A 26298-nucleotide genomic window follows, 5' to 3' on the forward strand; every position below is an offset into this window, starting at 1 on the left:
ATCTTCTATTCTGATCTTTAACTCGTAGAGATTGTGAACATCTGCCCATGTGGTTGCGTGAAATTCTAACAAACTTTCCTTTAATTTTCGGGAGGCATCGGTGCTCAACGGATTGAGACCCTTTGTAAATGCCTCCACTGCCCACTGATCCTGTACCGCTGGTAACATCATCCTTTCCTTGTGAAACCGGATCACAAACTATAGCAACAGTTTGGATTCTCCTTGGGATATCCTGAATATATCTGCCTTCCTTGCATGAAGCTTTCTTGTTCTAACATGAGCTTTGATAAACGCATCTGCAAGCATTTTAAAAGAATCAATAGAATGCTCACTTAAGAGAGAATACCAAGTTAAGAAACTCGTCGTTAGGGTTTCGCCAAACTTCTTCAACAAAGCAGATTTGATCTCGTGCTGGGCCAGGTTGTTTCCCTTTACTGTTGCAGTGTAGGCCGTGATGTGTTCCTGTGGATCTAAAATCCGATCATATTTTGGTATATCTGGCATCTATAACTTCTTTGAGATCAACTCCGGAGCCGCACTGGGTTTAAATGGAAACTGCGTATACTTTTTGGAATCCGGTCCCTTTAACACCGGCGGCGCTCCCGGGATCTGATCCATCAGAGCATGGAACTCTTTAGCTTTTTGGTCCATTCGTTCATTCGTTTCTCTCATGGATCGTATGAGTTCGAATTTGAATGGGTCATTTATGTTGTTGTGGTTCCCATATCCACTTCCGGTGCCTCCTGCCTCGTCAAAACCGAACTCCTCCCTTGGACCGTTGTTACCGGTTCTTTGAACTGTTTCATTTCTAGGAACGCTGGGAGGAATCGGGGCTCTTCCATTGGCATTATTGGAAGCACCCGATAACACTTGTTTCAACTCTGTCATCACCTGATCTTGTCTTGAGAGGTGATCCGTAATTGCCCTTTGCTGCTCTCTTAGGATTTTGACCGTTTCAGCAACGTGTTCATCATCCGCATCATTAGGAGTTGGACTCCTCACATGTTGAGGATTCTGACCTTTGCGAACTGGAGTTATTTCACCTCCTTCATTGCGGGTTTTGCTGGTTGAATCATCCCGCTGAAACACATCTTCACGTTCATTTTGTGCCCCAACATTGTAGACATTGTTGACATCATTAGCTGCCATATCTGATTTTTCTTTTGCTAAGAAAGGAACCAAAATTTGTTAGTAACAGATAAATGGATCAAATCAATTACACAATTGTCTATGCCCCACGATGGGCACCAAACTGTTTACCCATAAAACGGTACAGTTGAATTTGTAATGTAGTTTATAGATACATGAATTAATTCGATCTAGAAATATGAAATAAACAAGAGAAAAAAATAAGATTATGAAATAAATTTAAAGGGAATACAAGCTTGGCTATGAACTTATCTCTCCAGTAACAGAAGCAAGAATAATGTTCAAGAATAAAGACAACGAATAGTATTATAAGGTAAAAGCCGATTTAAGCTTTTGTGTACAGAATGTTTCATGCTAATTTTCCTATTTATAGCTCTATTTAGGGAGACAAGATCTCCAAATCAAGCTGCTCTTGAATGAGAATAAAACCGTCATTGATGGCTGCGTAACGGTTGGCTGTAAATACAGATATTCTTTGTAACATCTGCTCATGTAATGCTACCCGATGCCAATTTTTAAAATCTTTGTCATCGGCTACTTTATCTTCGGTTCGGTTCCACGTGTCACCTCTTCATTCGTCCAACAGCCACTAACTATTACAAACTAGTCCCTGAACAATATTACGGCTAATGATTATGATCATTATTTGTGTATTTTCTTATTACTTAGAAGGATAAAAAACGAACTCACTCTCCATAATCAAATATATATAAATGAAATAATCAATCAGTTGTCTCATAGTCTACAACTTAAAATCTGACATAGTTGTCACGTAATCACAACAGAAAAAGGGGAAATAGCTAAGTTGTCGAAGGAACACAAAAGTAACTAACGGTTAGTATAATTTTACCTTTGTATATGTCAGCGGAAATAAATTTTCTTGTTTTGACCTTCTCCTCCGACTATTCACGAGATCCAAAAAAGTAGTACGAAAAATTGTACAAGGAGGAGACAGAGCGACAGAGTTAAAAAGAGAAATAAAGAATGCATCTGTTCAATGCGGCGGCAGTTGTTCGAATGGCAACGAGGTGTCATTCGAACCCTGGCCTGGGGGCAGAAATAGCATTTGGGACGGTGTCATGGTTCCTCTACGCTGGTATCTCTTGTTTTTTAGTACTCTTCGCCGGCATTATGTCCGGTTTGACATTGGGCCTCATGTCTTTGGGTCTCGTCGAACTTGAGATCCTTCAACGAAGTGGCACCCCCTCTGAGAAAAAACAAGCTGGTATCTTCTATTTCATGAATCTATGTGGCTATGACATTTGCTCAGTGGTCATTTTCTTAGGACAGTGTATATCTGAAATGGGTGGATGTATGGTTCATGGGCTAATTGTAAATGCTGAAAATTATTAGGAAGAATCTTTACCAATATATCAACTTTTCTGCTTTTCCATCTTTTCAGCTACGATACTTCCTGTTGTTCAGAAGCAACATCAGCTTCTTGTGACTCTACTTCTGTGTAATGCTGCTGCTATGGAGGTAACCACTGGATACCTGTCTTTTTCATCCACTTTAGGATGTCTTCTATTTAACTTTGCAACCAAAAAAAATGGCGGACCAAAAACATGATGAAGGGGAGGGGGGGGGGAGGTTTATGAGAAAATTTGGAGAGCTTCGTAAATCCATTTACACAGTATATATTGAGGTGTAAAATACCTGTACTTTTACCTAATCCAATATCCTAGACAGTGAGAGAGGCTGGGCGCAGGGGTGGGAGAAAGGAGTGGCGGCCAAGGGGAAACACGAACGAGAAGCTTTAGTAGTTAAATTGGAGCAATGGATTTGTATAAGGTAATTTAGATTCGAACTCATTTTTGGGACTGTTGTAGCTTACATACCCAGCAGCAGTACATATGATGTTAAGGAGGGAATACATTACCGATTAGAAATGAATCCTAAGAGATGTGATTCAAGTTGAATATACTTAAATTCAACCAATGAATTCAAATGAGAAAATGCATATAATTTTTCCTTTTTTACTTACCTAGATAAAATATGGAGAAAATGCTGTCTTTATATAACTTATTAGCTGCGGAGTATATACTTGAGTATTGTAGTTGAGGAGGATTTGACCTTTACTTCGTTTTCCTTGTTGCTATTTTCAGGCCCTGCCTCTATACCTGGATAAGCTTTTCAACCAATATGTTGCCATTATACTATCAGTAACTTTTGTTTTGTTTTTTGGAGAGGTAAATTACACCACTGGACTTTAATCAGGATCTCAGCATTTAAGATCTATGAATATACTCTGATCCTCCGGCTATTTTTGTTTTTCAGGTTATTCCTCAAGCAATATGCACCAGATATGGACTTGCAGTAGGTTCAAATTTTGTTTGGCTTGTTCGTATTCTGATGATCATATGCTACCCAATTTCTTACCCCATCGGGAAGGTAATCGCTGCAGTCTTTAAGTAATTAGCCTAAAGATAAAGTATGTTATATGATATTTGCCTTGAAAATCATTGGAGTTCTCTAAGGAAGGGGCTCCAAAAGCAAAAACAGTGCTGAAGTGATACATTTTGACTCGAAGGAGTGCCATTAATTCAAACATCCTGGATACCTTAATTCTTTTGACAACCTTCGTCTTCCTAGTGATTATGTGTTCAAGTACTTGGTTTGGAAAGAATGAGTATACCATGTTTAGAGGCATTTTAAATGATCTACCTAGTTGTTGGCTTGCTACACGGTTCAATTTTCTTTCAGAGCCTTGCTATGTACAGAAATTAACTCTACTCTAGGTCATTGGAAAACACTTCCCAATGATTTTGAGAATGTCTATACAAGAAAAGCATGCAATAGTTATGAATTTGTTTGTCACTAAATATGGACATTCGGAGCTTAGCTGACCTGCCTTTGGATAAAAAAGAATATGTTCCTCGTACTCATAAATTAATCATGCTGTACATTCTTTTTTATCATTCTTATTGTTCTTGTCTTAGAAGTAGGTTTCCATTAGGACCAGATATGTGTAACTTTTGGATAATCAATATTGATGTAGTTTTTCCTATTCTGGTGGAGTTATATTTTCAGTTAATTGAATCTTTTTTGCCTCTATACTTATGGATATTATAACATGTCCCATCGCAGCCAGAAGTGTATGGTTTATCATTGATCAACATAATATTGACGGAATTTAGCAGATAGAGGTGTTTCGAATATTAGATTAACAGCCTTGACTATCTAATTGAATATGGAAACTTCAGATCATGTTCCGACTTCTATGAAGTGCTTGCTCCAAGGTACTTTCAGCTAATGCAGTCCTCTTCAGTTGGACTTTGGATAGACCAGAAAGAACATGTTTGTGAAGTATTTTATTTAAGGATCACCAGATGCTCACTTGTCTTTAAGACTGCTGATGCTTCCTAGAGTCGCTGGACAATTTTGGGAAATGAAAATAATATATAGAAGAAGGAAGTTCCATACACTGCCATATCATATATTTTTCAAAATAATTATTCTAATACTACTTCTATGACGTTGCTCAGATCATCCTAAAATGCCACCACAACCGTTTTGGATCCTCCAAAATAGTGCATTTTTTGATGTTCCGACTCGGGTGCGGTTGCATTTTTGGAGGATCCTAGCAACTAATCTCGTATGGTTTGAACAAGTAGTAGAAGTACTAAAGTCCTATCGCGAGTCGCCTCTTCCTCTGCACTTTTGATTTAGCCAATGCTCTAGCAATTGTCATCTGAATGGTATTGAGTTTGTCTGAAGCGAAGTTGATGTTTTCTGCTTGCACCATTTAATAAGTTGGAGGTGGCTTGTATCAAGAAAAGAAATTATATCTTTCTTTATCAAGCTACATTTAAACGGAGCTTTTGTGCCTCTCTATTTTCTGGATCTCTTGACGAAAGTGAAGTTCTCTTAAGTTCTTCAAAAATTTGGTTGGCCAGTTCTTTGAAATAGTAGAGCTTCTGACTTGATGTTGTGCCTTTGCAGATCCTAGACTGTGTATTGGGACATAATGAAGTACTATTTAGACGAGCTCAGTTAAAAGCCCTTGTCTCTATCCACAGTCGAGAGGTCTGTATTGTGTATCTTCAATTTGCAGCTTTGATATTTCTGCAAACTAGCCGTTAACATAAATGTAAGTTCCTTTAGATTTTCCGAAGCCTTGTTTTGTTAATTGGAATTTTCTTCAGGCTGGCAAGGGAGGTGATCTTACACATGATGAGACAACAATCATTAGTGGAGCACTGGATTTAACTGAGAAGGTAGTGATAATGATACTGCCATCCTTGATATGCTTTTCACCCTGCATGCCTGTTCCCATAGGCCATAGATTCTGATGACCTAAGGTTTTAGGAGTCAGTAATGCTTGGCCCTTAAAATTCTCCTGTTTCCCTGTTGTTTTAATTTCTATAGACATAATAACTTTATGAGAAGAGACTTTTGATCAGCTTTTTGCTTAACAAAAATGATCAATGTCCTGAGATTCATGATTCATTTACACATAGCTGAAGTCCGGTGCAGTACCAATTAGTTGGGAATATATCTCATTCATGTTAATAGGTTTACTTTTGGTCATATGCTTTTTAGGAGTCATTTAACCCTATTGGAGATACTAATGTCATTAGGAGATATAGAGAACTTCTTAAGACGGAGGCGTAGTTGTTGGGTTGTTGCTGTATTATTCCAGACTCTCTCACCTTCTCTGTCTTTTGAAATTTGGTAACCTGGAATTTGTTGGTATGACGAGCGTCTCTCTCTCTCTCTCTCTCTCTCTCTCTATTTATCTCCTTTTTTGTTTGCTATTGATAGACTGCTGAGGAGGCTATGACACCCATCGAGTCAACATTTTCATTGGATGTCAATTCAAAGCTGGACTGGTGAGTGCATTGCTGTTAGTATGAAATGTTTCTGTAATATTCAAACCAAGTCTTCTGCTCTTCAAGTTTATGCAAAGCTTCTTGGTTCTCAAAAAATGAGGTGGCACTTTTTATGAAATTTTCCAAAAATTGATCTTGCAAACTAAGTTTTTAAACAATTTGTCATTGGGAATTTTGGTACAAAAAGTTAACATTTCTTTTAAGATTTCCAGAAGTTTCTCAATCTTTCAAAAATAAAAAATTACAACTGGAAATAATCCTTATGATTTGCTTCCATATCTGATAGAAAATATGAAAAAAGTTCCAGACTCTAGTGATATGAGACTATCTAGCTTGGTTCGGAGAGCACTTCTTGGGTTAATTTTTCTTTTGTTTCTAAAATTACGGCCTAAATGTTGAACCGTTGACCCTATTTGTTCGGGTAGGTGTTCACCCCAAAGTATCCAGGACTACATGCATACAACCCTAAGTAACTTATAGCCTGTTTGGCCAAGCTTCAAATATCACCTTATTTTTTGAAGTGCTTTTTCCAAAAGTACTTGTGGAGAGAGCAGTTTGTGTTTGGTAATTAATTTAAAAAGTACTTCTGAGCAGCAATTAGTGTTTGGCCAAGCTTTTAAAAAGTGTTTCTAAGTGAATTTTTCTCAAAGGTGCTTTTCAAAAATGTGCTTTTGGGGAGAAACTACTTTTTTGTGCTTCTCCAAAACTGTTTCTGCTTCTATTCAAAAGCACTTTTTTCTTCTTAAAGTTTGGTCAAACACTTTAACTTTAAAAAAAAACATTTTATTTTTGACAAAAAAATGTCTTTGGCTTTGGAGAAGTTTGGCCAAACATGCTATTAATAGAATATGAAAAATCTCTTTTGGAGGAATCAGTAAAGAAAAGACAGTGGGCAAACGACATCACAATCTGTATTTTAAGAGATTATATCAGGCAGTGGAGTGACCACGTGTACTTAGCTTTTTAGTTTTTGAAAGATTTGAAAAGTTGAATTTGGAATCTTCAAAAACAAAGCCCAAACACACATTTTTCAAAAACTCGACTGTATCTGGGAACTCAAGTTTTGAGACGACAACAACAACAACATACCTAGTGTAGTCCCACAAGTAGGGTCTGGGGAGGGTAGAGTGTACGCAGACCTTACCCCTGCCTTTAGAAGGCAGAGAGGCTATTTCCGGAAGACCCTCGACTCAAGAAGGAAAAAGTAGAGGGGCAATACAAGCAAACCAATCTGATGCCTTTAGAAGGCAGAGAGGCTATTTCCGGAAGACCCTCGACTCAAGAAGGAAAAAGTAGAGGGGCAATACAAGCAAACCAATCTGACAACCGAAGCGAAAGTACAAAACTTACACTAAATAATGCAATCAGAAAGAAACAAAGGCAACGCCAAGTAATAACAGAAGTCTAGGGATATGAAAAAACACAAAGGACACTAAATGATGTATCAAAGTTACTGCTACAAACAAGAACAACACTCGGCTACCTTACCCTTTACGTTTATACTCAACCTCCACACCTTCCTATCCGTGGTCATGTCCTCAGTCAGTTGGAGTAGCGCCATATCTTGCATAATCACCTCCCCAATACTTATTCGGCCTGCCTCTGCCTCTCCGGTAGCCCTCAAACACTAGCCTCTCACACCTCCTTACCAGAGCATCAATTCCTCTCCTCTTCACATGCCCTAAGTCTCGCCTCCCGCATCTTGTCCTCCACAGGGGCCATGCCCACCTTGTCCCGGATAACTTCATTTCTAATTCTATCTAACCTGGAATGCCCGCACATCGATCTCAACATCCTTATCTCGGCCACCTTCATCTTCTGGACATTGGAGTTTTTGACTGGCCAACACTCTGCCCCATACAGCATAGTCGGTCTGACCACCGCTTTATAGAACTTACCTTTAAGTTTAGGTGGCACATTCTTTTCACACAATACTGGAAGCGAGCCTCCATTTCATCCATCCCGCCCCAATACAATGTGGGACATCCTCGTCGATATCCCCATTCCCTTGTATAACAGACTCAAGGTACTAATTTTCTCTCTTAGGAATGACTTGGGAATCCAGCCACACGTCGCCATCCACTTCCTGAGTCGCGCCACTGAACTTGCACTTCAAGTATTCAGTTTTGGTCCTGCTCAACTTGAAACCTTTAGACTCCAGAGTCTGCCTCCAAACCTCCAACCTCTCATTAACCCCGCCCCGCGTCTCATCAATCAGTACAATGTCATCTACAAATAACATGCACTACCGCACCTCCCCTTGAATGCCGCGTCAGCGCGTCGATCGCCAGGGCAAACATGAATGAGCTGAGGGCTGACCCCTGATGCAACCCCATCACAGCCGGGAATTGTTCCGAGTCCCATCCCACTGTCCTTACCCGAGTCGTAGCTCCATCGTACATGTCCTTAATAGTCCTATTGTATGCAACATGAATGCCTCTAGCCTCCAAACATCTCCACAACACCTTCCTCGACCTTTATCATAAGCTTTCTCTAAGTCAATAAACACCATATGTAAATCCCGCTTCCTCTCCCTATACTGCTCCATCAACCTCCTAACAAGGTGAATAGCTTCTGTAGTCGAAAGCCCTGGCATAAATTCGAATTTGTTCTCAGAAATAGACACAATCCTACTCACTCTCAGCTCCACCACCCTCTATAATAATTTCATAGTATGGTTCAGTAGCTTGATACCCCGATAGTTGTTGCAATTTTTCTGAAGTTTTTAGAAACATCAGAAAAAGAAAAAAAAACACAACCTTAGTTTCAAGACAAGAGATTCTTCTGTAAATATTTTCCACTTTTTACGTTTTGTGCACACCCTTTACACTCTTACGATGTGGCTGGACTTACTGAGGTCAAGCACTTTACAAGTACCGATGCTGACCAAGTGTCTGTGCGTGGTTGTCATACTTGAATTGATAGTTAACTTCTCAAAAATGTTTGATCAGTTCTAATGATTAAAGGATACTTTTCTTTGCCCCTACATGCATGTGATATTTGGTGAACTATGCATAGCCATAATGCTTAACAAGACTAGTTTTTTTCTCTTCCTTTGGGTTGGTTGCTGGGTATTTAAATGAAACTTAAAAGGAGCTTTTGCCAATTGAACATTAGATGTTTCTTTCAGAAGAAATGAATGCTCTTTCTCTTTGAGCTTTATGTTCTACCTCCATGATGCCCCAGGGCTTTGGTTTGCTGGTAAGAGCGTAACACATGATGTGTGAGTTAGGCGCTTGTCATGGGTTCAAACCCTGCGTAGACAAAAGCTAAGTAAAGAAGGGTAAAGGGGTAGGCCCATTATCCACCAAGTTTCGGACTGTGTGCCACTGGCTTCCCCGTTATCAAAAAGAAAAATATACCTTCATGATAGATTTTCTTTTTTAAAAGAAAGAATTCTCTTAAGGCAAATGTTTGTGGATTTCTAGCACGCCATGGTTAGCTATCCTTGAGTTATTGCTTCAGAAGAAGTTTCAACTTCTTTTTTTTTTTACTTCTCAAAATGTTGTATGCATAATAAAGTAAAAGCAACTATTCAGTACTTGACTTTAAATCAGGTATGTTATCTAGATTATGATTTCTAGTAGTCGGCTTACACATTATCTTTTCCTGACTGCAGGGAGGCAATGGGAAAAATTCTTGCTCGGGGTCATAGTCGTGTTCCTGTCTACTCTGGCAATCCAAAGAATGTTATTGGACTTCTACTTGTGAGTTCTGAATTCTCACCATCTGGGCAAGTTTTAATTGTAATCTTGCTACTTTTTTCAAGTGATCATTTTGAAACTAATGTTAGGTAAAAAGTCTTCTGACAGTACGGGCCGAAACAGAGACACCAGTTAGTGCAGTTTCTATTCGCAGAATTCCACGGTAATTTTTAATTGTCCACGGGCTGTCTTTTGCATGTATGAACTAATATCCTAACATCATTGTTTGTCATACATCTTACCAGTGTTCCTGCTGATATGCCGCTATATGACATACTAAATGAGTTTCAGAAAGGTAGCAGTCATATGGCTGCAGTGGTGAAGGCTAAAGGGAAAAGCAAAAAGCCTCCCTCAGTAGTTGAGGAACAGAAGTCTGAAGACAATGAAGTCACCAGTGAAGCTGCTCCTCTTCTGATGAAAAAGGATGGAAAATCAGATAATGTCGTCGTTGATATTGAGAAGGCTACAGTGCCAGCAGCGATAAGCACACCAACATCTGGTGATGCAGTGACAAATAGTGTGGCTCATTCATTAGATGATATTGAGGATGCTGAAGTTATTGGTATTATCACCTTGGAAGATGTATTCGAAGAATTGCTACAGGTAACTCTTTGGGGTTATGGATTTCTAACTCTCTCAAACAGTTGTCTATAACGAATGGAACTTACATTTTAGAAACTTATCACTGGTGCAGGAGGAAATTGTGGATGAGACCGATGAGTATGTTGATGTACATAAAAGGTGCTTGAGAATCAGAAACCTTAATTTCACCTTATCTGTATTATTGCTATTGAAGAACAGATTGTAAAATTTCTCCTATTTTTACAGGATTCGTGTGGCAGCAGCAGCAGCTGCTTCATCAGTAGCACGAGCTCCATCAATCCGGAGGTTGACAGCCCAAAAGGCAGCTGTAAGTACACATTATGGATGTATTTATACGACTGTCCTGATAGATGTAAAATTCTTGAAAGTCAAGAATCCACGTAAATTATTTCTACAAGCACGAACTTGAATTGCGCAAATCTGGAATCACATTCTGACATCATCTGATGGTAATATTATTTAAACGTCTCCACTGCATGGGCAAAGAGTTGTCTGTGTACACCTTATTCAATCACATGGTATACGCAAATAGTTTTACGACTGTTGCATACCTCTCATTCTCAAGTAGTTATTGGCCTATTTTACCATTATCACGTAAAAGTCTTTGTGAAGTGGACAAATCGGTGAGGGGCGGAAGCCGGAAATTCTCAAAGTTGCGTCGCAGATTAGTGCGCACAATAAATTGTGGCACGTACTAAGGGTTCATATAAATCCTGAGTGGAATAATTTTGAGATGCTTTATTCCACTCAAGATTTGTATGCTTTAGTATTAGTATTAATTACTGCGACGAACTGAAGCACTGTTCTCTTTGATTCTCTTCTAGTTACATTTGTTATTAGAGTTTTAATGATGATAAGAGAGGGAAAATACTATGTTTCTTTTTTTATGAGTGTGACGTTTTGTCTTTTATTGTGGACAGAAGCTGCTTTCTTATAATGGCTAACGTTTATTATTGGATTTCTCAGGGAGGCCAAAGTAAACAAGGACAACCACCTAAGAAGTCCAGTGAGGACATTTCTAGCTCTAGAAGGATACAAGAGAATCTTGAAGAGCCTCTTCTTGAGAACAAGGCTATGAGATCATATGAGTCTTCTAAGAGGCTCTAAAATTTTGCAATCTGATTTATAATTTTGTGAGAATATATTTCTTTTATGCGAAAACTTCCTTATTGTCCATAAATTTCTCAGGTTTATTAATGGGATAAATTCACAAATACCTATAGAAGTCAAAATAATTACCCTTCCTCTACCTATTAAGAATCCTACCCATTAAATAATTACCATTATACCTATTTTAGTGCCCAACTCCTACATCAGCCATCTAACCTCTATTTCCTCTCTTTTTTTTCTTTCTTTTTTTTGTCCTTTTTTCTGTTTCCTTCTTTTCTTTTCTTTTCTTTTTTTCCCTTTTTTTCTCTTTTTCATTCCATTCATTTTTTTCCAAACTATATTTTTCTTTTTATCTGTTATGACCCAAAATCCCAACCAATCGGGACCGTGATGGCATCTAACACCGCTTGCTAGGCAAGCCAATGCACAACTGAAAGATACAAAAGAATTGCAATTAACAACTTACAGCAAGATAATAATATAGTATAAAAGCAACTCGAAAGTATTCATGATAAGTCTAAGATCAACACTAACGTTCAACCATCCCAAGACGTGGAGTCACAAGTACATGAGTTACTAGAGTTTACTAAATACAGTTTTGAAAGAAATATAATACTGTCAGAAATGTAGAAACAATACAATAGAAATAGGAAGATGACTCTAAGGCTTGCGAATGGAATGCAGCTCAATCTCGAATCACCTGACTGGTATCCGCTAAGCACCTCTCGGGAATCCGCCTTTACTAATGTCTAGATCTGCATAAGAAGTGCAGAAATGTAATATGAGTACAACCGACCCAATGTACTCAGTAAGTATAGAGCCTAACCCCGACAAGGTAGTGACGAGGCTAAGACAAGATACCTATAATAAACCTATGCAATTATATATCAAGAAGTAACAAAATAACTGGTAAAATATCAAGTATAATAACGGGATAACAACAAGTGAAAGGGATAACAAGTACACAAGTAAAGGGGCTTAAAATGGGAAAATAATGTAAAGCATCACTAAGTAAGCCACAACTCGTAGTTTTACAACATCTATAAACAATCTTTCAAAATTAAATAATGAAGCCACAAAGCCATGTCCATAATCCGAATATCAAAGTAAGGGATAATAAAACCAACAAAAGGCACGACATCACCCTTCGTGCTTTTACTCTCATCCTCACATCATATTATAATAGCAACCACAGAAACACCATTTGTGCATATCCTCACTTTCACTCAAGCAAGGAAACACCCTTCGTGTAATGATATCAACATATGAATAAGCACGGAAACACCCTTCGTGCACAATCATTCTTTCTCATAAGCACGACAACACCATTCGTGCATTTCAGTCTTCCTCACCAAACATCACATACAATACAATACCAAGAAAGGTAGGAAGCATATTCAACATCAAAGATAATATTTGAACACGACTCGTCATATGAGAAATTACTTTTAGTACCAACAACCAAATCAACAATTCAACGATCTCAACGCCTAATATCTCTTTAATCTCACATAGTAAATAACATGAGTGCAAGAAATCAAAGAATCATACAATCTATCTAAAGCATGGCAGACATAATACATAATGTAACATGGCACAAATAGGGCTAATACTACCTGCATGCTTATCCCATGGCCAACGCATATACACTCATCACCTTACATATACGCCGCCCCCAACACGTAGATCACATAGCAAATAGACTCGATTATATCCTATTTCCTTCAAATCAAGGTTAACTAAAACAATTACCTCTTTCTAAAACAAGATCAACAATCCAACGCGGCTTTTTCTTTAGAACAAGCCTCTAAACTATCTGTATCTAGTCAATTATTATTCAAACAACTCAAAATAAGATTCAAAAACTACCCTCGAATGAAAAAGGTTCGATCTTTACATAATTGAAAAAGCCAACAAAAAGTCAATCCGAGACCACGTGGTCGGAATTTAAATTAAGACCAAATCCCGATTACTCATCCACCACCGAGCCCGAAGATGTGATTTATTTTCAAATCCGTCCTCAATTTGAGGTATAAATATCAATTTTACAAAATCCCTAGTTTCTACTCAAAACCCCAATTTTTACTTTATGAATCTTAGATTTGATAGAAAATTTGTGAAAAAGTAATGTAAATTGAATGACAAGTTAAAGTTAAGTTGAGAAGAAATTTCTCTCCAAAAATCACCTTTACAGAGTCTAGATCTCAAAAATGGTATAAAATGAGCCAAGTCCCGAAATTTCCAATTTTTACCCAGCTGCAGATATCGCAATTGTGAATTCTTGTTTGTAATTGTGATATTCGCAAAAGTGCCCAGTGTCTGAGCCTCCCAGATGTCGCAAATGCGACAAAATCTTCACATTTGCGCAAGTCCAACCCCTCGAAAAAGCGACCCAAGTTTCACATATGCGAAACTTCTCCCAAGTCTCCTAGTGTTGCAATTGTGATGGGCTTTTGCGACCAGCCCATCGCAATTGCGATGCCCGCCCATTCGCAAAAGAGGGCTTGACTTTGCAAAAGCGAGTACCCAGCCTTCCCTATCGCAAATGCGAGCATTGTCTCGTAAATACGAGGCTCATATTTGCGAATAGGTCCTCCCAAATACAAGACTTGCAGGCCATCAACACCAGAAATTCTCACTGACGAGCGCAAAATCGGTGTATAAAATTTAAGCTCGCTAGTCAAAGATAGTATAGTATTAGATCGTCTCCACAGGGATTGGTTTAGATAATGTTCTAATAAATCTCAGCTTAACACTATCCAGGAAAATAAACCTTTGATTTAGGTTATTACCGACTAATAATAAAAACTAAGATTATCGATTATGAGAAAATAATGGAAATTTAGTGACTAAGTAGCAACGATTTGAATATCAGGTGCGAAGTAAGGGATGTGACAAGATATGTGATCAACTATTAATCTGGGTACCTCCGTGCTAAGTTCACTCTTAACTTCTATTTACTCTTTCGATTTCAACAAATGATTAGGCTATCTTGAGGATTCAAATTCTTCTTCCGAATGAATGAGAGTTTCGTTAACCAACCAAATGATAGGTCCTATGAACACATGCAAAAATACAGTGAATGAATGATCTTTCAAAGAACGTCTCTCGACTATTCTTCCAAATTAGGTCAATTGATAACTCTCTAAGCTTTTTCGATTACCTATGATAGGCGTATAATCAACCCAAACAAGATAACACAATGCGAATTGCAGCAACACTTCTCTTTCGATTAAAGTAAAACGACAATTGGCATTGCCATTCGATTAATAACCCATTCAACGAATTCAGGCAACTAACGTAGAGTAAACCCCAAACAACAGTCAAATCACAATATTTGTCAATAACCCTAAGATAGATTACTCCATAGTGGAGAAGTTGTTTATCACAAGAGAATTAGAAGAACAAGAAGACATTACAATTCCCAAAATCAACCAAACTTCCGTATTGAATGAATTGGATGAAGTATTTAGAGTCTCCGTTGTTTCCTTGCCTTCTTCTCTCCAAAAGTTGCTCCAAAATCCGAGATACCTTGTTTTGAGATGAGATAGGCTTCATACAGGTCAAAAAGAGTTCCTTGATCAGTTCGAATTCTCTGAGGCACTCTACATCGAACACAAATTTCACATCCTTGGCAAGTAATGATGTTAAGGGCTTGGTAATGCTGGAGAAATTCTTGATGAACCTTCTAAAAAACCCTGCATGCCCCAAAAAACTTCTGATGCTCTTCACTGACGTCAGTACTGGGAGTTTAGCTATCACATCTACTTTAGCTCTGTCGACCTCAATATCTTCAGCTGTGACTTTATGGCCCAAGACTATCCCTTCCTTAACCATGAAGTGACACGTTTTCCAGTTGAGTACTAGGTGAGTGTCCTCACATCGTTTCAGAACAAGTTCGAGATTCCTCAAGCAATCCTTGAAGTCATCTCCATATAGAGCAAAGTCATCCATGAACACCTCCAGAGACTTCCCATTCAAATTTGAAAAGATTGACATCATGCATCTCTGAAATATAGCTGGTGCATTGCACAATCCGAAAGGCATTCTCCGGTATGCAAAGATTCCGGAAGGGCAGGTAAAGGTGGTTTTCTCAACTTCTTCGGGAGCAATGGGTATTTGATTGTACCCTGAATATCCATCTAAGAAGCAGTAACATCCACACCCTGCCACCTTCTCCAACATCTGATCAATGAAAGGAAGAGGGAAGTGATCCTTCCTTGTTGCATCATTTAGCCTTCGGTAGTCTATGCACATCCTCCAACCAGTAATAATTCTAGTGGGAATTAGCTCGTTGTCCTCGTTTTTCACCACCGTCATGCCCTTTTTTTCGGCACAACCTGTACGGGGCTGATCCATTGGCTGTTAGAGATGGGATATATGCATCCAGTAATTTGAGTATCTCCTTTTGCACCACCTCCTCAAGGTTTTTATTCAATTTGCACTGGGGCTACACTACCGGTTGTCACACCTCTTTTTTTCCGAGGGAATATGGGAGTTTTTCCAATTAAAGTGACATTAATCGAAATGAGATTATTTATTTTAATTCAGAGTCGCCACTTGGAATAATATTATGGTGTCCCAAGTCACCGGTTTATTTTAAATCTCAAATCGAGGAAATTTGACTCTGTTTAAAAAGTCCGCGAAACCAAAAGATCGGGTAAGGAATTCTGTTAACCCGGGAGAAGGTGTTAGGCATTTCCGAGTTCCGTAATTTTAGCACGGTTGCTTTTAATCATACCTGGGTTAATTAAATTGTTTAATTACATATTTTAGAACCTATGTACTTTTACCCTTTTACCGCTTTTAATTAAGGCGTTATGGATTTATCTTCGAAACGGATCACATGTGTGTGAATCCGCTTTATTTGGATGTCAAAAATCATGCCATGCATACGTGTACAAAATTAATAACATTTTATTAAGATTAAGGTTGTTTCGTCCAAAGTTGCGCGAAAGCATACCTTGGTTTTAATTTTGAAAATCGTAATTATGTCACGCGAACGTATACATAATCACGATGATTTGATTAAGAGCGTGCTTAAAGCGCGACAAAAAATATTTGATGTCCATTAATTTATAAAGGATGGGCTAATTTGTGAATTTATTGAGAATGGGTCACAACAAAAGTGGCACAATCGGGCATGGGCAGAGACATTCTTGGCCCAAATTGTATTGAAGGCCTTCTTTTCTTTCTCGATTAAATCTTGCAGAGAAAGCCTTTTGTGATAAAGCTCCAAATCTAGCCTATTTCATTTTGGCCCCAACCATTTACAACATAACCAATTTTGCCACTTTAGCCCTTTACTTAATTTATAGCCATAGCTAATTATTGTCAATATTAGAATACTACTGTTATTTATCTCTAATAAAGCATAGCAACAGAAAGTTGAAACTCACTCTAAACATTAAACTAAATAAAACTTTCAATCAAGTAAATTTTATCATATTTTTGCTAAGAACGTTAACACACTAAAAATGGCAGGCTAATCTTATGCAAGTATTGAACTGAGAATTTAAAGAAGATGCATTTATTTATTCAAAATATTGGCAAAGTAAAAAGAAACGGACCTTCACTGGTAGAAAACCATCTTCAATGTATTAACAAAGAGAAATCCAAGTCAAACTTTGTACAATAGCAATGACCGTTCAATTAGGAAAACTGAAATTTGACAACAACATTGGAATCGGAAACGCGAACAAGACCCCGGCCGAAAACCTTCCCAACTCGAACGGATTTTCGGAACTCGAACTTCGATTGCCTCGATTGTCTACTCGTTCACTATTATACTCTCTATCAGTCTATCTTCTTCGATTTTCCTTCCTCCGTTTTTACCCATTCTATCACTGCTGCTTTCTCCAAAATTTTTCTGTCCGTCCCCCTCTCTTTAGGTGTGTCCTCTTTTTTGTGTGTGACTTTGTGTGTTTATATCCAGAGGAATGAGGGAGAAGAAAACGAGTTGGATGGAGACTGGTGGTGTGAGTTGTGAGAGTGCGCATGTGAGAAATTTCAAAGTTTGTTACTAAGTATAAGAGAGAATCTTGGACATGTGGCAATTCTTGTATGGCTCTTTTTTTTTGGTTGATTTTCTTTTCTTGATAAATAACTAAATAAAAACAAAACATACTCCTACTAAACTAAAAAATAGCAAGGTAAAATTACTACATACTCAATATCTTATTTATTAAAGCCTCTAACTTAGAAATTAAATTAAAACAGACGTAAAACATATTTTTTAAAACTTTTCTTTCTTTGCAAATGAAGATAAAACTTATACTAAAAATGTGACTTTTTTTAAAAATTATTTTTCAATTTTCTTAAGTAAAACCTATAAAAGGAGAAATAAGAGCTAAAATATATAGATTAAACTTAAAATATATTTACATACTAAAAAGTGATGAAAATTTAAATATAGTCAAAAATTTGGTGCTCACACCGGTTTGCTCCCTTCTTCCAACATTATCTTGTGCATGTAGATTGTGGGGCTGATTCCCTAAATATCAGCTATGCTCCAACCGATTGCCTTTTTATGCTTCTGCAGTAACTCCACGAGCATGTGTTTATGTTCACCTGTCAAATCATCGACAACAATCACAAGAAAATTGTTAGTCTCCAAAAAAACATATTTCAAATGTGTTGGGAGTACTTTCATTTTCAGCTTCGGCTTGATCTTTTCTTTCTCCAATTATTCTTCGTCTACCACCTAGTTCTCATCTTCCAGTACCTCAACTTTCTTCTTGATCTCAGGATCTTCATCCTCTACCGTACCTGATTGACTAATGTATCTTTCTAATGAATCGCCTACCAACTTGTCTAACTTGTGTTGTTCAGCTAACTCTCCCACCACATCCAGTTTGAAACAAGCATAGGCAGATGCCTCATCACACGGGTATTTCATCATTCTTTTAATTTGAAATACCACTTTTTTCTTTCCCACTCGTAGTATGAGTTGACCCTCATATATATCAAGAATAGCCCGGTCAGTGCAAAGGAATGATTTCCCCAGGATTAGAGGTACCTCCTTATTCACTTCCATGTCTACTACGATGAAGTCTACAAGGAAGACAAATTTGTCCACCCTCACCAAAATGTCCTCAATTATTCCCTCCGGTATGATCGTGGTCTGATCAGCCATTTGCAAAGATACCGACATAGATTTGATCAGGACTAGTTCTCCTTCCAATTTCTTGAACACTGATAATGGCATCAAGTTAATGGATGCACCTGAATCGCACAAGGCCTTGTTAAAATGTTTGCTCCCCAATGAGCAGGGTATAGTGAAATTGCCAGGATCCCCACATTTTTGAGGAATTTTGTTTTGTAGAATGGCACTGCATTAGGCATTGAGTTTGACCACTTTTGAGGAAAGGGTAACATTAGCATGTTCTTTCTTTCCTCAACTGCGCTGCTTAATTTCTGCTTATGAACCTCCTTGCCACTAATATCCTCCTTAGGCGGAGATTCACCAACTTTCTGTTCTTCGTATATCTTCGTTGAGTTAATTTCCTTCTCAACCCTTTGGTTTTGCAATCGACTCTGCTAATATTTTTTCAATCCTGAGAGACACGACCTTGATCGTCTCTTTTGGGTTCTTCTCAGTGTTTGCCGGCAAAGTCCCCGGAGCCCTTTCTGATAATAATGATGTGAGCTGCCCCATTTGTCTTTCTAGATTCCCGATGGATGTGCCTTGCTCCCGGATAGCTGTTCCTTGAGTCTCAAGTTTTTCATCTGATTTATTTATGAATGCCTTCACTAGATCTTCTAAACTTGAGTTGTTGCGTTGTGGAGGCTGGTACAGTTGCCTCTATTGGTTCTAGAAGCCAAGAGGTCCTTACACTGGTGCTCTGGGATTTTGCTGCTGCCATGAGTTCAAGCTGCCATTTGAAGAACTCCATGAGAATCCCGGATGTCTCTGTCCCATAGAATTGAAATTACTACCGCCTTGGTAGTTGCCTCTGTTGAAATTCCCCAATGCCTTAACTTTTTCTTCTGCGGTGAAGGTTTGGCACTCATGAGTTGGGTGTCCCATTCCACATATGCCATATCCCACCTGTAGTTGATTTTCAACCTGAGCTATCGTCAGTTGCTTGATGTCCTTAGCCATAGCTGCAATTTGGGCCTGTATTGCTACAGATGATTCTACTTGGTGCACCCCCGCTGATCTTTTTCGATCCCCTTGGTTAGTGGACCATTGTTCTGCGTCTTCAAATAGTTCATTCAGAAGTGTGACAATCTCTTCTGGAGTTTTCTTCATCAGAGGACCTTGCAAATGCACTATTAAGCAATCTCCTTGATGACGAGTAACCCGTCCCAGAAATGTTGGAGTTGCATCCATTGCTCCATTCCCTTATGAGGGCACCTCTGTAATAGCTCCTTAAATCTTTTTCATGTCTAAAACACCGTTTCCCCTTCACCTTGGCTGAAATTGTGAATCTCCTTCCTCATCTTTCCAGTCTTAGTAGCAGAGAAATATTTTTCTAAGAACTTGGTGGGCATCTCCTCCCACGTACGGATGGACTTTGTGGGTAGACTTCTCAACCATTGCTTTGCATCATCCTTAAGTGAGAAAGGGAATGCTCTGAGGTAGATGGCATCATGTGATACTCCATTATAGCAGAATGTATTCATAATTTCGTCGAAGTCCATCAGATGGTTATTAGGATCTTCATTGGGTTTGCCTCTGAATATGCAGTTGTTCTGAATGGTTTGGATGACTCCCTGCTTGAGTTCAAAATTGTTGGCATCAATGGGTGGGGGCCTCACACTAGATTTCTTCTGGTTGTACACTGGTCTGGCATAATCTCCTAGAGACCTCCCAGGCCTAGGAGCTACATCTTCAAATTCATCTTCAACCATGGTTCGTTTGAGATTGTACCTTCGATCCTCGTCGACTGTTTCATCTGCAGCTCTACAGGCTTCTTCAGCTACTAACTGTGCATCCTATTGTTGAGCTGCCCCTCTCGTAGCTAGGTTCACGTCCTTTTCATTATTCACCATTGTATTTTGAGTCGAAATCTGACCCTACAATGATCCTCTTGATTCTTTCTCCCTTCTCAACTGTCGCAAGTGCTTGTCTAATTCTGGATTGTATGGCACCAATTCCTTCGAAGACGATCGAGTCATACACTACTGAACTTAACCTGTTACCTCCACACAGATAAGAAGAGCGTAAAAAGAGAAAATAAAATAAAATAAAATCATTCCTGAATTAGCACTGAAAATTATTTCAAACAATATTAATCGCCAATTCCCGACAACGGCGCCAAAATTTGACGAGTGTAAAACCCGTGTATAAAACCTAGGCTCGCTAGTAAAAAATAGTACAGTATTAGATCGTTTTCACAGGGATTGGTTTAAATAATGTTCTAATAAATCTCAGCTTAACACTATCCAGGAAAATAAACCTTTGATTTAGGTTATTACCGACTAATAATAAAAACTAAGATTATTGATTGTGAGAAAATAATGGAAATTTAGTGACTAAGTAGCAACGATTTGAATATCAAGGTGCGAAGTAAGGGTTGTGACAAGATATGCGATCAACTATTATTCTGGGTAACTCCGTGCTAAGTTCACTCTTAACTTCTATTGACTCTTTCGATTTCAATAGATGATTAGGCTATCTTGAGGATTCAAATTCTTCTTCCGAATGAATGAGAGTTCCGTTAACCAACCTAATGACAGGTCCTATGAACACATGCAAAAATACAGTGAATGAATGATCTTTCGAAGAACGTCTCTCGACTATTCTTCCAAATTGGGTCAATTGATAATTCTCTAAGCTCTTTCAATTACCAATGAGAGGCATAAAATCAACCCAAACAAGATAACATAATATGAATTGCAGAAACACTTCTCATTCGATTAAAGTAAAACGACAATTGGCCTTGCTATTCGATTAATAACTCATTCAACGAATTCAGGCAACTAACATAGAGCAAACCCCAAACAATAGTCAAATCACAATATATGTCAATAACCCTAAGAAAGATTACTCCATAGTGGAGAAGTTGTTTATCATAAGAGCATTACAAGAATAAGAAGACATTACAAATCCTAAAATCAACCAAACTTCTGAATTGAATGAATTGGATGAAGTATTTAGAGTCTCCGTTGTTTCCCTGCCTTCTTCTCTTCAAAAGTTGCTCCAAAATCCGAGATACCTTGTTTTGAGACGAGCTAGGCTTCATACAGGTCAAAAAGAGTCATCTCCGAATTTTACAAAAATAGGCCTAGGTAAAGTTCCCGGAAGCGGACGTGCGCGGCCGCGCACCTGGAGGTGTGACCGCGCTCATGGTTGCGCACCTCTGGCAGTACACTGCGTCACTTGCGCGCTCAAGTGTGCATTGATGGTCTCTCATGCGCGGTCGCGCACCTAGGTTTTCCTCCTGCTCAAATCTTTTTCCTCCCACTACGTGCACTATTCGTCCATTGATCCCCTCTGCATCACCTGCACTGAAAAATAACATATTAGACTCAAACCTGGCCAAATCTCTATCGAATCAGCCAAAACATAGACACAAAGTGGGCATAAATAATAAGTAACTTTAAGCTCATCACTCACCTATTCCCAACTATATGCAACTCATCCAAAACTCACTCGAGCCCCTCGGGCTCAAATCCGGATATCCACACAAGTGTAATAACATCACACAAACTCGCTCAGAAGCTCAAATCATCAAATTAACATCTAAAATCAAGAATCAAACATAAAAAGACATGAATTTTCAAATTTCAACTAAAGTTTCTAAAATTTCACATAAAGCGTCGAAACGGCCTCGGGTCACTCGGGACCCCAACCAAACATGCGTGCATGTCCAAAATTATAATACGAACCTACCGGAATCGTCAAAATACCGATCGAAGATTATTTATCAAAAACGTTGACTGTGGTCAACTCTAGCCACTTAAAATTAAAAATCACATTTTCTTCAAAAATCCACATTTAAACTTTCCGAAAATCGACACAGACCACACACGCAAGTTATAAATCATTAAATATAGCTATGAATGGTTTTGAAACACAAAAAAGAGGAGTTAGTACTCAAAGCGACCTATCGGGTCGTTACATTTTTTCCTTACCTTGATTCCCTTTATTTTTTCTCAAAATCATATTTTGATTTCTTTTTTTCTTCTTAATTTAATTCCATTCAATATATTTGCTCTTTTTTATTCTTTTCCTCTATACCATTGAAAAAGGATATTTTATATAGTACGCTTCACCTTTTTACTCAGTATCTGATAAAAATAAGTGAGAAAATATCTTTTACTTTTTTTTTCTCTATATAAAATACAATATATATTTTATCTCTTTTTTTTTTAACTTCTTCTTAAATATATGTATTACTGTAAATATTTCTGGTATATAGTATATCAAAATAGTATATTAGTATAATTAAATGACATATCAGTTTTAATATTATTGGAAATATTTCATAAAGTAATATACCAACACAATATATAAAAATACCAAATAGATATGTTACTATTTTGTGTATATTCTTGTACCTAATGCTAATACCGTGAATAATACCTCCATGAAACTCAATCAAACACTTCATTTAAGAAAATATTTTAAAAAGTTTTGAAAAAGGACCCAGTTAAAAAATTTGAAAATTTGAGAAAGGATCCTATTATAACAATATATTGATATATTATATTGTATATAATAATAGTTTACTGTTGTAGTAAATTATATACTGTTGAATTATATATTGTATACCAAAATAGCATACAATATGTCAAAATGGTATCTTGTGCTCTTCATTTAATGGTATACTGTTACGTTATACTGTATACTGTAATAGTACTATTGCAATTAATTATATATTGCTAAATTAATTATCGTATGCCAAGATGGTATATAATATATCATTTTGGTATACAATACAAAATCATTTTTTTCACTAGTCTATCTATATTTTGGCAAAATTTCAAAAATCTACTCCAAAATCTCTTTCAAATTAACTCAAAGTTCAGCCATAACCTCCAACCAACATTTCGAATCAGAATTGAATCAAAATACCTACAAACTCAATAAATCAAGTTAATTTATAAGTTTCAAGCTTCAAGATCTTCAATGAATGTAATTTTTCTTGCAAAAATATCTAAAAATTAGCATTAATACCACTATCTACGCATCAAAGAACAACATTCAACGAATTCCAACAGCAAAATAGTTCAAGACACAAAAATTCATATCTAAAGTTTTGAACTCATACACATGAAGTCTTAATTTTTTTTTCTTTAGAACGACACTCTGCACGAGTAGTTATCAAAGCTAACTATGGATTGTAGACCTAAGAATACAGGAATCAGAATTGCAAATTTATTGCTTCTATGCTAATAATTGGCCAACTCAAGGAAACCCCAATAGTTGAGCATTTTAACAGGTATAGTTTACTAGAAAACAAGTAAATATTCACAAACATTTAGAGCAAAAGAAAGAAAAACAATGACATAAGCAATAATAAGATTGAGCTTTCGAGAAAGTGAACTTTGTCCCCATCTTGGAAGACAAGCATCAGTTGATAAGAGTAATGGAGAAGATGAGAAAAGGGAAAGGTATTTAGGCAGGTCGGGTAAGTAATTTGGATTAAATGGGTCCGATTTAAAACAAAAATTAGAATAGGTAAAGCCGGGTAATAAACCGGATATTAATTGCATGAAATACTATATGATTCATTATCTTTTACTGTTATTTTATTTGAAAAGGTAAGCTGATAAGTGAGAAAAATAAGCACACAAGGCCTACCGCAATTTTCTAAGGGTCCTCCTTATGTAAAGAAACGCACTGGAGTTTGTTGAATAGCAATTAAGCATGCGAACTAGGCTGGGTCGGCCCATTATATTTCAATTTGGTCCGATGAAAATTAGGACAACAACGACCGCGTCGGGCTGGGTTGGGAATGCAGGGCAGGGGTTGTGCCGGCCAAGGCTTTGGGCCCCGTAGATCAGCCCAGGTTCAAGATCGGGTAGCGTCCCACCGAGGCACAAGCCCGAACCGGGCCCGTTGGGAGCTAATTTTTTATTTTATAATATTAATAGCCAAACATTAGTAGCTTAGTCTAATCTAATTGAAAATTTAAATCATATGTCAATAAGATAATAAACTAGCAATAGAAATAAAGTTAGTTGTGAATGGATGAAACTTTAAACGATCATAACTTTGTGCTCGTTTATTCGATTTATAAAAAAAAAAAATTGTGTATTTTTTTCGTGATCTAGATTGTCACGACCCAAAATCTCAACCCACGGGGTCGTGCTGACGCCTAACACCACTTGCTAGGAAAGCCAACATATAACGATAAATAAGAAAGAAAAGAAACTAATGGTTAACAACCTTCTAATATCATAGCATAAATGGTAACTCACATACATACAATATGAGTCTAAAATCCGACACCGACAATCAACCATCCCAAGATGTAGAGTCACAAGTACATGAGCTACTAGAATTTACTAAATACATAGTCCGAAAGAAATGCAATATTATCTGGTAAGAAAACAAATAGTACAAAAGAAATGGGAAGACGACTCTAAGGCCTGTATATGGTATGCAACTCTATCTTGAGTCGCCTCTCTGGTATCCGCTAAGCACCTTTCAGGAATCCGCTAGTAACAATATCCAAATCTGCACAAGTAGTATACAAGTATAGTATGAGTAACTGACCTAATGTACTCCATAAGTGTTGAGCTTAACCCCGACGAGGTAGTGACGAGGATAATGCAAGACACCTACATATAAGCATGTAAAGTTAAGTGATAAGAATAATGGGAAATAACAAGGCAAGATAACAAGAAAGAAATAGCAAGTAAGACAACATGATATATATCCTTTGAGAGAGATAACACGTATAAAAAAAATGAGAAGATACAAAACGAGGAAATAAAGAAAGATACGATCAAAGTAAACCACAAATTATGCTTCCACAATCAACTCCAACAAGCCCTTCAAAATAACTGAAAAGTAACATAGCCAAGTCCTCCATTCATATAGTAAAAGCACAAAATATAAGGTAACATAATAATAACACGGAAATACCCGTTGTGCATGCTCACTCTTTCTCACAAACACAGAAGCACCCATCATGCAGTATCTCTTACCTCACAAGTGCGAAAGCATCCGTCATGTAATATCTCTCAACCTCCCAGCACGAAAACAATTATCGTGAAATCTCACTCTTTATCACCAGAAACACGTAGAGTCATTACCAAATAAGTTGAGGAACAATAACAACAACATCAACAAGAATCTTTACGTATTACATATCACAAGAGAATTTCCCCCACTTTTTCTACATTAGCAAAACTAACATTTCAAGAATGAGCAAAACTAACATTTCAAGAATTCTAACGCCCAAACGTTACAACAAATTTCCAACATAGTTTCCATCATAAATAACATCAAAGGAGATTTCCCGATCAATTTAAATCAAATAAGACATGATGCATAAAAAGAACATGGCATAGATAATGCTAGTTTTACCCGCATGCTTAACCCATGACAAACACATATACACTCGTCACATTACATATGTACCTCCCCAACACATATAACACATAACAATTAAACACAGTTACATTCTAATTCTCTCAAATCAAGGTTAACCAAGACACTTACCTCTTTTCGGTACAAATAAACCCTCTAAAATACCCTTTCCTTTGGAAACCACATCCGATCGGATGTAATGTAAAAATCAAATAGAAATTACTTACCCTCTTGCCTTTTGTAAAAATTCTCTTCAAAAATTGCGCTTCTCCAAGTCTAGGGTTTAAAAAATATGAAAATGGGTCTAAGTCCCGAAATCCCTTCAAAATACTCAGCTGCAGAAGCCGCAATTACGAGCCTCGCAAATGCGAACTGGATCCCTCATCTTCAGCCATTGTGACTGCAACTA

At 37.6% G+C, this 26298-nt stretch overlaps 2 protein-coding genes and 1 long non-coding RNA gene across 3 annotated transcripts; 1 reads left to right on the forward strand and 2 right to left on the reverse strand.

The window, feature by feature from the left end:
• The first annotated feature begins 2037 nt into the window (after nucleotides 1-2037).
• LOC104095341 (DUF21 domain-containing protein At4g14240-like) lies at nucleotides 2038-11523 on the forward strand. The gene is made up of 13 exons (XM_009601454.4): nucleotides 2038-2374; nucleotides 2552-2628; nucleotides 3255-3338; nucleotides 3427-3540; nucleotides 5092-5175; nucleotides 5295-5366; nucleotides 5914-5981; nucleotides 9601-9688; nucleotides 9775-9848; nucleotides 9931-10288; nucleotides 10380-10426; nucleotides 10514-10595; nucleotides 11255-11523. Exons 1-13 carry the CDS (start codon nucleotides 2134-2136, stop codon nucleotides 11393-11395), a joined length of 1530 nt encoding a protein of 509 aa, XP_009599749.1. The 5' UTR covers nucleotides 2038-2133; the 3' UTR covers nucleotides 11396-11523.
• Nucleotides 11524-11860: 337 nt separating this feature from the next.
• On the reverse strand, nucleotides 11861-17397 carry LOC104095342 (uncharacterized). The gene is made up of 2 exons (XR_686103.4): nucleotides 16969-17397; nucleotides 11861-12153 (listed from the first exon to the last, which is right to left on the reverse strand). It is a non-coding gene; the product is annotated as an uncharacterized lncRNA (long non-coding RNA).
• Nucleotides 17398-19789: 2392 nt separating this feature from the next.
• On the reverse strand, nucleotides 19790-20254 carry LOC138898886 (uncharacterized). The gene has a single exon (XM_070184994.1). It carries the CDS (start codon nucleotides 20252-20254, stop codon nucleotides 19790-19792), a length of 465 nt encoding a protein of 154 aa, XP_070041095.1.
• Nucleotides 20255-26298: the final 6044 nt, after the last annotated feature.

The sequence above is a fragment of the Nicotiana tomentosiformis genome, chromosome 9, assembly GCF_000390325.3.
Source record: "Nicotiana tomentosiformis chromosome 9, ASM39032v3, whole genome shotgun sequence".
Taxonomy (NCBI): Eukaryota; Viridiplantae; Streptophyta; class Magnoliopsida; order Solanales; family Solanaceae; genus Nicotiana; species Nicotiana tomentosiformis.